A 13,190-nucleotide genomic window follows, 5' to 3' on the forward strand; every position below is an offset into this window, starting at 1 on the left:
TAACAAAAAGTCCTGTTCTACTTCGTCCAGTTGGAATGCCTGTGGTACAACTTTTGGTTGAGCAAAAACACAGACGTTTCATGATGAAACTCTCACAAGAAGCCTTAATTAAACAAGTATCTAATTTAAACTACAGCTTAATTTATATGTCAGCTTAATTAGGATGTATGATACAGTCTAGTCAGTCTGGGGTGCTGAAAATACCATTCTTTTTCTATAATGTAGGGGTCAAACTGAAGATATAAAGAGCTCTAGCAGTGCAGTTATTCTGCTAAAATTTACATTTTTTGAGAAATCGGGGAAAAACTTTTTCTACCTCCTAATTTAGATGTATGTCACTTAATTAAGATATATGATACAGCTTATTTAGGAGATCTCCAAATTAAGCTATTCAGCTTTTAACTAAGATGATTTTCCTGACTGTCCAAAGGAATTGGATATTTCCAAAGTTAGTTAGAAGCTTGTTGTTAGCTAGAGCAAGAAAACATTAAAATACACTTTCGTTTGCAAAAGTTAACTAGACTTGCTTTTAACGCATATAGCTAAATGTCATTTTTTGGTAGCAACAACAAGACAGTCAAGAAATTGATGTTATCTTCCTTCGCTGTCCATCATACTCCAAAATGGTGGCATTTGTTTACCTAACTTTTCAGGATTCCCCGGTTTATTATTTAGGCGCGTTCGGATTACTCGGATTTCAAGGACGTTTCTACTGTTTTGGCCACCTCTCCCAGGGTTTTCTGTCTTTTCGATATGATGATGGCAACAAAAAATATATATAAATTTTTCGACGTCATCTCTCATATCAAGAAGTCAAAAAACCTTAAGGACCAGGGCGTTGACCGCCCTGTCGCCAGACTCTGTAAATAGGGGTAGCAAAAAAACTGTTTTTCATTTCACTAAAAATGATCTTCACTTTTACTAAAAGTAACGTCTAAGTAAATTTTATGTTCTCCTAGGTTTAAAAAAAGAAAAAAAAAGAATTATGCCCCACTATATGATACCACAGCCCCTATGAACCGAGGAGTGAATTCATAATGCGAGAGTCTGTTATGAAAACATTAGGAACTGAAAAAACTGAAACGGAAAAATATACCCACCAATTGATGCTGGCACCAAGCGTTTGTGCCATGGTTGTGTATTGGACGGCCTCAGGGGCCACAAGACGTTGGGGACGAGGTTGACGGTTGCCAGAGGAGAAGAAGGTTATATGGTTACCTTTTTCCGAGGAAATTTAACGAGGCACAAAATTAACGCGAAGGAAATTAACGCAGATGCCTGTAACAACTTATGAGGGAGTATTTAATTTACGTGATTTAGCTCAACTGAACAAAAAATGTAACGCGAATCGGAAAATATGTTTATCTTGATTTCAAGAATGATGGGTTCATTGACAACCAGTCTATGTAATAACTGAATTTTTTTTTGGAAATTACTATAATTCCGAGAGTTGTGCGAGCAGATTGTGGCACTCAAATGTTGGGGCTATTATCACTGCACAATCTTATTTGAAAATGATAAGCATCACATCTATGGACTAACGTTGATCCAAAGGGGGGCTTTAGCTTTTTTTAACATGAGGGTATTATAAAACGATGAAGTCCCTGAGGTTAATCTAACGATGAGTTTGAGGTTAATCTATCTACAATCTGAATTCCCATGGAATTTTCTCTTTTTGGTCAATTCCCCATTCCTTCTATTCGCGAAAACCGCAATGCATCGTGGTAGTTGCATTCAAGAAGTATTTCCTCAGAGCTTATTATTTTCCCAAAGTTGTTTCAAAAGCCTGCAGGGGACCGCGGGGACAAAAATAAAAAGGGGGCGTGGTTTCCTTTCTAGGATATTATCAGAAAAGAACTTCTCAAATTTCAAAATCAATAGAAAACTGCTATTTATCACGGGAGTTAAAAAGCAGCGATGCTCATTAAACGCCCGATACTTCTTCTCTTTTTTCCAACAATTAGATTTTCTGATTAATCTTTTCCGATGACCTTGATCTATTCTAAACGTTATCAAAAATTACATCGATGAAAGCCCGTTTCCAACACGCCTGTTAGCAGTTATCATTACAAGATGATAAAGTTTGACAAAAACTCCATTTTTTAATGTGTAATGAAAGCGGCGGCCAGGTCTTCATTTTTCTTTGATCCTCTTTTCTGATCTACGGGCGAGTATAATGTGCATAAGTCTTATTAAAAAAGAACTACTTTGTTCATCACTAACATATTGCTGCACGTAATGTAGTAAGTTCGTTTGCGGGTCTCAGCTTTGGGGACTGCGGATCGAATCCCGCTTATTGCCAGGCAGTATGTTAGTGATGGACAAAGTAATATGACTTCCATGCATTATACTCACCCGTCATGATCAGAGGTCTGATCGGGGTTAATCATTCTCCGTTGAGAATGAAATACGGATGTGCTATGATAAGTATCATCTATGTACTATTTGTGGTGCTTAGAACAGAGAAAAGAATTTTTTTTAAATGTAAGGATATTAAATTGCTTTGAACGCACTGGGTGATAGCTATTGCCAGTTTAGCGTTATTGTTACGATCGCAATCAAAGAACTATTCGTTTGAATTCATGTCGTAGATTATGGTCGCGTCGTTTTATCGCAAGACATTGCATGAGCATTGATGAATTACCGTTTACCTTCTGTGAGCTCCTGCGTTGATTTTGCGATAGCCGTTCAAAATGTTTTCCACGCGATAAAAACCGATTTAATCGTATTGCTTTGGTTACCTTCGACTTTCCCGAATGTAACCGAATGGATCAGAAAGATACAAGATGCCCTGTAAATTAGGTAGGGTTTTCATGTATTTATTTTTATGGAAACGGAGGCCTTGAAGTTTAAAAACAATCTAAAGAGTCCCCCTATAGAAAAAACTTATTTGGCTTTTTTTTCGGACTTAACTAAAACAAGATGTAGGCGCTGCATAATTATCTCGCTATTAAAATGGACAGCTATGAAACATCGACAATGCGACCAAATTGTACAATTTCTACTAACAAAAAGGCAGCCTACCATTCATGGTTGAAAGTCGCGTCGCTATGTTATGGCCTTAAATGGCATTTAGTTGACAAAATTTTGATGTCACTGTCATATTCAGCATACTTTTTTTGTTAACTGTGCCAAATTTTGTGGAAAACAAATACCAATTTTGGTCCGAAACGTCATTTAGATGACTTCCAAGTACTTAGAGATAGGTACAAAATTTAAATCTGCGACGTTGCAATTGACCATTTGGGTTAGTTAGTCAGTTAGCAGTTGGAAACCAACACTATCCTCGTAGGCGAGATAGTAATTAATGTAGGTAGTCCTGAGAAAACAAAACAACTTGTTTGAGAAATCGAGCTACAATTTGTTTTTTTTTGCTATGATTTTAGTCATGCTTGTTTCCCCTAAAAATCCCGAAATCCCCACAAGCAGGGTTTGCTTCTCTCTCATCAGATAAACTACTAGTGCAGGATAGATGAAACACAAAACTAACATTTTAGACACATTCGAAATAAAAAAAGTACACCTTCAATCCATGACAATGAAACTTCTCATATACAATACACATCTACTTAATTCGAGCGCTTCAATTTAAACATGTGCTGCTGTTATTGACATGACGTACACACTTGCGTGATTAAAATAATAGACGTATTAACTGTAATGTAACAAAAAAATCAAAAACATCGACGAAATTAATGGCACTCAAGACAGCATAACCCTTGCTGTTAAAAACAAATAAAACTATAAATCAATATTTTCCGTTTGGTCAGTCCTTAATACAATTCCATTTCGTATTCATTCGAGGTAGGCTGGCTGTTTAGTAGTAGGTTTCTTGGCGCACCCAACCTGAAAGAGAAATGAATTTATTTATGTTTTGGGTTAAGAAAATGCGAATTGTACTACACGCGATAGTTAGCTTTGGTCTTGCTTTGTAGAGTACCCTAAATGCTTAAATCTAATAAAACATTTTAAACCACACATACCATCTGGATTCTTTCTTAACAAATATCTTCGACATTCGTCATAAACGAAGATAAGCAAACTGAACGGGACACCACAAAACCACCATGAGAAGTTCATTGGTCTCAACCTTAACCCAATGTTAAGACCGGGTGTGTACTGAAGGAAAGCAGCTAGGACAGTTTCGAAGACCAAGCCAAAATTCAACATCCAATTTCTAAAATCAAAAGAAGGTAAAGCGGTCTTTCTCCTGTTGAAGTGATAAACTATATTTAACAATGAAAGAAAATTGATTTTACAGCCCCTTCCACAAACAGAAACAATAATAAAAAACCATCATCAACAACAAAAAACATAGAAACTCACGTCATTCCCTGCTGGAACACGGACAACCTTCGAGTTTTACTGATAATTACATCAGCCCATTGCACGACAACAATAGTAGTAAAAAAAGCAGTATGGCAAGTCAGCTCTAGATTTTTACGTTGAATGTATGTCCATTCGCTGCCATAGGAGTCTTCTAAGTTGTTTATGCTTTTGTCATCCCATTTCGCACGAAGACCAATTAAAAATGTAGGAAGGAATCCATTTTCAGCCATGATAACAAAGTAGGTGAAGAAACCCGCTATAGCCTGAAATTGATAAAAGTTCGCTAACAAAATTTTCTTCTAACTTAAACTTTACTTGGTTATCGAAAAGTTTAGGAATAGAGTACACGTCCTTTCCTTTGCAGATAATCTAAAAAAGCCCTATTTACAGCGTATTGTAGACGGGCCGAGTACATATTAAAGTTCAAATTTCCTGATTTTTACCTGAATCATACCAATTTGACCATACGCCAAACTGATTAATCGTTCATTCACAAGTTTATCTTTTATTGGATCTCGTGGAGCACGCTTCATTATATCAGTTTCAGCTTTCTCATAGGCAAGTGAAATAGCAGGAACCAGATCAGTACCCAAGTCAATACACAAAATGGTGATAGTACCAAGTGGTAAGGGAATACTCAACAGGATAAACATCAAAAATGGCGAAATTTCAGGAATGTTACTCGTCAATGTGTAGGCAATGGACTTTTTCAGGTTATCGAAAATTAATCGACCTTCCTCAACACCAGTAACGATTGATGCAAAATTGTCATCTAGTAAAATCATGTCAGCAGCTTGTTTGGATACATCAGAACCAGCAATACCCATGGCAACACCTAAGATAAACAGGAGAAGATATACAATAAAAATGCCTAAAAAGTTCTTTACAATGTTACGAGCACCCAAGTCCCAAAAATTATATCTGCTCTGGACACTGTTGAGCTCCATCACAATCATCAACGTTCATATTCTAGGCAAATCTACCAGGCAAATCTACCTGATAATCCCTAGAGAGATCAAGGCAAAAAACTAACTGAACAACTAGTTGCCAAGAGAAGAAAACATACCAATATCAGCTTTCTTGAGGGCAGGTGAATCATTCACACCATCTCCTGTCACAGCCACAATAGAACCAATACGTTGGCAACCTTCAACAATGATTAACTTTTGTTGAGGGGATGTGCGAGCAAATACTATCTCAGTATGGTTCTTTAGGATGTCAACAATCTCTGCGTCATCAAGGTCCTTTAATTGTGCTACGAAAAAATTATAAATAGTAAAAGAATATATCTAAGTCCTAAAAGAATCACATTTTTAGTCAACGGACTTCTGATTCAACTTTTAGTTTGATATATACATACATCCATGCACGACAGCAGCTTTAGCATCACTCTTGTTCACCTCTTCAACTGGGATGTTTAATCTTTGAGCAATGTCTTCTACTGTTTCAGTACCTTCTGAAATGATTCCAACGCCCTTTGCAATGGCTTTGGCTGTAATTGGATGGTCACCAGTGACCATGATAACTTTAATACCTAAGAAGATAATTATCACAAATAACCTAAAATAACAAGAAATACTAGAATGTTGTGATTCGTAAATTTCTCTTTACTGTAACTCATCAATAATAGCAGTTCTGATTTTTAGGAAACATACCAGCGCTTCGACATTTACTAACAGCATCAGGCACAGCAGCACGCGGAGGATCAATCATACTCATTAAACCAACAAAACACAAATTTTCAAGAGGAAAATTCGGTGGATCATCTGTATTAAATTCAAATCCAACTGGAAAATCTTCAGCTGGTAAATAGTAATGACAGAAACCCAAAACACGTTCTCCCAATCCACCTAAATTCAGAATAGAAAAATAATAACTCCAGAGGCAATTTTAATACGTAAGCAAAGCTATAAAAAATTTGTATAAGATTATATTTTTAATCTGGGAAACCAGGTAATAAAAATATTTTAATTCCTGTCTGCAGATGGATGAAATTTTTCACGCTACTTTTCAACTAAACTTTATTCTTTGAGATATGTTTTATATTTACATTTGTGACAGTTTTTTAGTGATTGTGTCTGTCTTTTTTTAAAGAATAGTTACCGAAGAACACATATGCATTTTTTTAAGACTTTTAAAAAAATAAAAACAAAAAACAAACCTAGTTCAACATATGCATTGTTGAAGCATTCTCTCATTTCCTTGTCTAATTCTCTTTCTTCTCCCTTTAACAAGATAGTAGAACATCTCTCCAAAATCCGTTCTGGTGCACCCTTCATAACAAGCAAGTATCGTGGATCCTCTTCCTGCTCTTGTTCATGGATAGAAACTTGGTACTTATTTGTTGAATTAAAAGGAATTTCTGCAACTTTCTTGTTCTTTGTTCTCATGTCCATAACGCTGCCAACAGATAATTCAACAAATTTCAAAATGGCAGTTTCTGAAGCATCACCATTGCATTCTTTTCTAAATTTACAAAACATTGTAAATTGCCCAATAAAAATTAGCTTTGTACTTGCAATGACAAATAGCAATTAGTTTTATAAAAACTGGATTAGATTTGCTAAATGTTCCGCAAGTTGGTTATTGCTGCATAAGTGTAACAAAATCAAACCTAAGAATTGGCAATTCCTCCTGGTTTGGTTTGAATTCAGCACGATTACACAATGCACCAATACGTGCAAGAGCTTGCCAAGTTCCAGAAGCTTTATCATGAGAGATGCCAGACTGATCTTCTGTGGTGTCAGCTTCAATGATTTGATTGTCAAACCACATGTGAGCAACTGTCATACGATTTTGTGTAAGTGTACCAGTTTTGTCAGAGCAAATGACAGATGTGCTACCTAATGTTTCAACAGCTTCCAAATGCTTCACCAAGCAATTCTTTGCAGCCATTTTCTTTGCAGTCAACGTTAAACACACCTACGAAAATATATATTGCATATATATTGAAGTTAAAAAAATTCAAATGAATATTTAAATTAAAAAATTACTACTCACAGTAACAGTAGCAAGTAATCCTTCTGGAACATTAGCTACAATTATACCAATCAAAAAAATGATTGCTTCAAGCCAGTGATAGCTCATAGCAAGAGAAATGATTAAGAAGCTGACACCGAGAAAGACAGCAACACCTGTGATGATGTGAATGAAATGTTCAAGCTCCAAAGCAATAGGTGTTTTTCCACTACCAAGTCCAGATGCCAAATTTGCAATACGTCCCATAACTGTATTATCACCGATTTGCACAACAATACCAGTGGCTGTTCCCTCAACAGCATTTGTAGAGAAGAATGCAAGATTCTTGGTTTCCAAAGGATTTTCTGATGAACATTCATTGTTTCTAGCTTGAGGCTCAGATTCTCCAGTTAGTGATGAATTATCAACCTATGGACAAACATACTTTGGAAATAAGGGAAATAAGTCATTTTCATTTAAATATGAAGAGCAGCCAGCAGCAAGTATCATATATAATCCATACACTTCCCTAAAATACTCTTGAGTATTTAATGCATCTAATAAAATGTAATATTGAAAATAATAAGGTGGAACAGCACTCAGTTGATAAAGCAATGGCAAAACCTTACCTTAAATCCTCTACTTTCAATAATACGCAAATCAGCAGGTACACGATCACCAAACTTGACAAACACGATATCCCCAAGTGCGCATTGCTCTGCATTGATATTGAGCTTTTGACCATCTCGTAACACACAAGCTTCTTGTGGGATCATCTTTTTAAAGCTTTCCATAATCTTTGAGCTCTTTGATTCCTACAGATGGAAATTTCTTTTTTTTTAAATTTTTCATAAGAACAAACTTATACAAAATTGCCGAAAAAGAGATTTCTCACATGATATGCATGATATAGCTATATAAATTACCCTGGAGATTAGAGAATAAATTATAATAATTTATAATAGAGAATAATTTTTGACAATGATTTGCCGACCCCCAATAAGATCTATTAAATTTATGTTCATTAGAACTTTATATTTTAGAAAACATGGTTGTAGACAATAAATAATTTGTGAATGCAAACCTTCATTTTACCTGATAATATGAGAAACAACCCGTAATAACAACCACAACTGTTAAAGCAATTCCAAGATACAACTCATCCTTGCTAGGATCCTCTTCTTTGACTGATCGAATACCATAAGCAAAGTAACAGAGTGCAGCTCCAACCCATAACAACATAGCAAAACCACCAAACAACTGTTTTAGAAACTTAACCCATTCAGGTGTTTGTTTTGGTGGAGTTAAAGCATTTGGACCATCTCTCTCCAAATGTTCCTGTGCTTTTGCAGAAGTTAAGCCTCTTTCCAGATTGGTTTCCAATTGCGCCAACAATTCAGAAAGTTCCATGGAATGTTCTGTCTAAAATCATGAAAATTTTATAAAACAAAAGCATGTGTTTCAATAAGGGCCAAGTTAATCACTCTTGCAGATCCAAAAACATGCCTAATTCTAAAAGATAATAGCTGAACCATTTTTATTTCCAAACTCGGTACTCTAAATCTCTTTTTTCAATTAGATTAACATGGAACCAATCAAGGTTCACAAGGCTAGGTATCAGCTTTAAACCGTGGTTACCAACTATTAAGGGACCTGTGTTGATGATATTTTGTCTAAGTATTTCTTTATCATAATTTTTTATTTGTGTATGGGTATAATCCCTGGGATTTTAAAAGTAACGATCTTACAATTGTCAGGTTTTAAAACGTTATTTGAAGCGCTGGTATGGTCGTCTTTTGAAAACAAGTAAAATAAATAAAAGATAAATCTTTGACAACATCTTTACAATATATTTACCTACAGCAATACTTTTAGCAATAATGGAAACAGGTTTAGTACAACTGTCCTGGGATTTAGGTTTTAATTTTCTGTGTTTGGAATCTTTAAAATAGCCTTGAGCGATACAGAGAGAAACAGTGCAGCTAGGCTGGATGCACAAGGCTGTGATATTTAGGCTTTCGGCTAAAATATTTGCATGGACCCTGTCATTGTTATTACCTAAGAGGCCAATAGGAAAGCTTAAATTCGTTTACAACTAATAAGAGTAGAGATTGTAAATAATCTAATCTTCACAATCTTATATTCCACATTCCTTGGCCAAAGCTTTGGACTATGACCAAAAGCACTTTAAATTCTGGTTGTACGATTACGGTTGTACGTGTCCTTTGACTGTGGGGAATTTCTTTTAGGGTTGGCTAGGGAACGCCAGAGTAGTATATATTATAGTATACTTGATCTCAAGTAAGAATTATTGTATTTTGATTAGCTAGCTGGTGTTTTTTAGATGATTTGAAGATGTATTTGTCTAGTCACCAAGCCATAGCTAGGTATGTCTAGTCACCAAGCTATAGAATAGTGTTAAAGCTAGCTAGCTACAAAAAAGCAAAGTTTTTAGTTGGGTTAATAGTTTGTCAACTGGACGTAGGTACCCCTTTTTTCTTTAGTTTTACAAGGGTTTTAATTATCCATTTCGGTAACTTTCAGATTTTTTATCTGAAAGCTTGGGCACTTGTTGGGAACTTGCTTGGTAAATTCCCTAACCAACCAGAAGAGCTTTCACAAAATATTTTTTTCAGGCTTCAATTGGATAAAATTATACTTGAGTTTTGTAAAATCAATTGTCCCTATCTATAGTTAACCCCATCATATCTACTATATGATAGGGTTAACTAAAGATAGGGACACGCTAGACATGTTTCATTGTGACACAATGGTCAATGGTGTCAATATTTCCTGACCCCAAACGCAAATTGACAGGCTAAAAAATGCAGGCGATAAGCCATAGACTATTTTATTTCAAACTTTATATCCAAGATTTATGTTTTAATCGTTTTTTTACATCTATATTATAACTATTTTTCCGTATGCTGAAAATCCAGACCACACGTTTAGCCCTTCTAAATCACGACGTCGTCGACACTGAAATTGGCCAAGGCGAATGTCCAGGTGTTTACAAAATTCTCAATTCATGTTGGCATGTATTTGCTGACATGATTTTTATTGCAAATGGATGTGACTTAATTTACACATAAGTTTATTCTCATTTTTCTATAAGTTGCAACGTGATGTAGTTGTTTTGGTTTTGCGTCTAAAACAATGGACTTGCGCACGCAAGCACACAGGCAAAAAATATAAAGGACAGACCGCAAAGATCAAAGAAATTAATTTAAAAAGCTCGTAAAACAAGAAAATGATAGTTAAGAAAAAACAATTCTAGCTCCTTTTAGATCGTTTATTCCTTAAATTTATGAATTAAAGGAAATAGTCAATTCTCTTTATGTGGTCCATCTTTTATTGCCTGTGAAGATGCACGCATATACGAAACTTTGTAAACATTCACAACTCACCTATAAATTTCTCTCTAAATTTAACTGCAATTTGTGTATTGGAGCATACAATCACAAACAAAATTTAAATTGCCCACATAAAACTGAGTTTGCCAACTTAGAGCAGGCAAATAGTAGTTCATGTTGGAAATTTTTTGGCAACAAGAAATAAATTGAATTAGAAAGGTTGATGTTTGAATACCTTCATAGACTAAAAACAAATATAATACAATTAAAGAACACTTGAGGCGTAAAAATCACAATAATTTTTGTATTATGAAATATGTTGTTAACACTGTGAATAAAATCATGTATATATATGTACTTTACCTGTCTCGTATATACGTTTTCTGTCCTGATGGTTTTCAAATTGGATGGAGGGAAAAATGAGGGATAAATATGTTGTGCAAGGACAAGTATTCAATTGTATTATTGTTCCCCATTTTTTGAATGTTTTTTTCTTTTTTAGATCAGCCTTTATCAAAACAACCACCATCAAATTTTTAAATTGAGCAAGAGAGTAAGAGTAACGCATGAATACTGAAACATTCAGAAGTTCAATGTTACATAAAAAAATTTTATATCATAAAATGTCCAAAATTTTCTAGATCTTGAAATGTTTTTAACGTTTTTGAAATGCAGCCTATAAATATTCTTGGGATGTTCTTAATTCACCGTAAATAAAGAATAAGCGCCTGGGCAGGGAGCTTATTTATTTAATTTTCCCAATTCACTTGATTGACAGGGTGGGTAATTAAGTAGTAGTGCTTATTCAGCAGGGGGCGGTTATTCCGTAATTTATGGTATTACCATAATTTGACGATAATTGCTACAGAGTGTAGCTATATATATTAATCTTTTAACCCCCTTATTATCTCTGCTGATGGCAAAAATCTTTAAGCCATCGGGCTTCTTGTATATTTTTAATTTACATTAAAAAAAAACCTTAAACTTTTTAGATGTTTAAGTATTTAAAAATCGCAAGCTCACTAAATACTCGGGGACACAAGCAATTTTTTGATGCGCATGAAATGCAATCTATTGGATGGAATAATCTCCTGTAACCACTAACAGGCAAATGTGTTGTATGAATTTATAAACTTTGTTTTAGATCTTGTTATGTGATCTATTTAGCAAAAATTTATTACGTATAAAAACTTTTCACACAAACTTTACCCAGTCTTCATTTTAACCTTCGTACACCATAAATTTGAACTTTATTTGAGCAATACGAAGTTAATTTTCTTAAATTTTTTGAACTAAAAACAAAAACTTCGGCCCAACAAACAATCGAAAATACAATTAACAAACTTTTAAAACAGGCTCTTAAAGCTTGGAGCAAGCAAAGAAGTGTCAGTAGTTTAATGACATATTCCTTTTTCTAATTTAAAAATTTGAGTAAATAGCAAACATTCTCTCTTTTTTGCTGCCCAGATGCACGCACAGGTGCAGAACTTATTGGAATGAACTAATCTAGTTATTCGGTCTATCAGAGTATATTTTTAAAGTAAAACTAACCATTTCCAACTCCTTTTTTAAATCATCCATCTGTTCCTTCTTCTTCCCTTTCTTCCCTTTTCTGCCAGCTGTCGCATCTTTAGAGCTAGTCTTGGTAGCAACACGATAACTGTCTGACTTACCTCCCTAAAAAGAAATTGACCGTTTTCCAGTAAGCCAGCACCTTTACTTAAATCACAAGAGTGTTGATGGCAAACTGGAGCCAATCTGTTTAAAATGGGTTCATATGAACACCCAATTAGAAGATCAAGTTCAGAACTGAGAAATAAGCTAGTTTGTGACAATGAGCAAAATAATCATTCAGGAGATTCTAGTAGCATAATGGAGGAGTCTCTAGAAATCTAAAGCAGAGCTGTTTGAGTGACAACATTTTTTGATTTTAGTACCAATCATTTTAGCCTAGTAATTAGCAATCTCATTCACATTTCCTCTTAAGTAAAGGCAATGAATACCTCTTCTTTTTCTAATAATGCAGGATCCGCCATATCTTTGGACGAATTTCTTTCAACTTTTTATTCTAAAAAATATTGCTGCACGCCCTTCAACAGCTCGCTCCGTTTTTCTCCATAAATCAGACAGGGCTGCTGTTTTGAAAGGCGCCTTTTATTTTACCATATATGGAAGTGTCATAATCAAATATGGAATGCGGATAACTATTTTTCAGTAGGAAGAAAGGCATGCCGGATATTTAGGAAAAACTTCTTTTTTGCTAGGGGTCCAGCCCGGAGAGTGTTTTTCACATAAAACTTTTATGAATAGAAATTCTCGTAACAAATTTAACCTCGTTTTAACGACCTTTTTGCTCTTTTGATGACAAAGAGACAGAAACAGAAATACGTACAGAAACGGCCGACTTATCATGAGATTTTTTTAAAAAAAATCTAGAGAAAGGGCCCTGGGGACGAGGCTGGACGGTACACATTCAGCATAGATCCAAAAGGCCCTTTGTCTCTTTATAGGCAAAAAAACCCTGTGTGTGAAGGATGAGGATATAACAAA

At 35.0% G+C, this 13,190-nt stretch overlaps 1 protein-coding gene across 1 annotated transcript; it reads right to left on the bottom strand.

The window, feature by feature from the left end:
* Nucleotides 1-3,486: 3,486 nt before the first annotated feature.
* On the bottom strand, nt 3,487-12,795 carry LOC130628721 (sodium/potassium-transporting ATPase subunit alpha-like). Its single transcript, XM_057441705.1, has 14 exons — nt 12,644-12,795; nt 12,192-12,317; nt 8,383-8,709; nt 7,917-8,102; nt 7,330-7,716; nt 6,944-7,251; nt 6,491-6,795; nt 5,985-6,179; nt 5,690-5,863; nt 5,396-5,584; nt 4,773-5,164; nt 4,327-4,592; nt 3,984-4,177; nt 3,487-3,846 (listed from the first exon to the last, which is right to left on the bottom strand). The coding sequence occupies exons 1-14, from the start codon at nt 12,674-12,676 to the stop codon at nt 3,818-3,820; spliced, it is 3,111 nt and encodes a 1,036-aa protein (XP_057297688.1). The 5' UTR covers nt 12,677-12,795; the 3' UTR covers nt 3,487-3,817.
* Nucleotides 12,796-13,190: the final 395 nt, after the last annotated feature.

Source organism: Hydractinia symbiolongicarpus, chromosome 15 (genome assembly GCF_029227915.1).
Source record: "Hydractinia symbiolongicarpus strain clone_291-10 chromosome 15, HSymV2.1, whole genome shotgun sequence".
Lineage (NCBI taxonomy): Eukaryota > Metazoa > Cnidaria > Hydrozoa > Anthoathecata > Hydractiniidae > Hydractinia > Hydractinia symbiolongicarpus.

Bases quoted from the DNA above. Each gene is read 5' to 3' on its own strand.
- LOC130628721 (XM_057441705.1), bottom strand. From the start codon at position 12,676: ATGGCGGATCCTGCATTATTAGAAAAAGAAGAG. The intron at 12,318-12,643 runs GTATTCATTGCC...ATTTCTTTTTAG, and splicing joins CATTATTAGAAAAAGAAGAG to GGAGGTAAGTCAGACAGTTA. The intron at 5,165-5,395 runs GTATGTTTTCTT...TGTTTATCTTAG, and splicing joins CCTCAAGAAAGCTGATATTG to GTGTTGCCATGGGTATTGCT.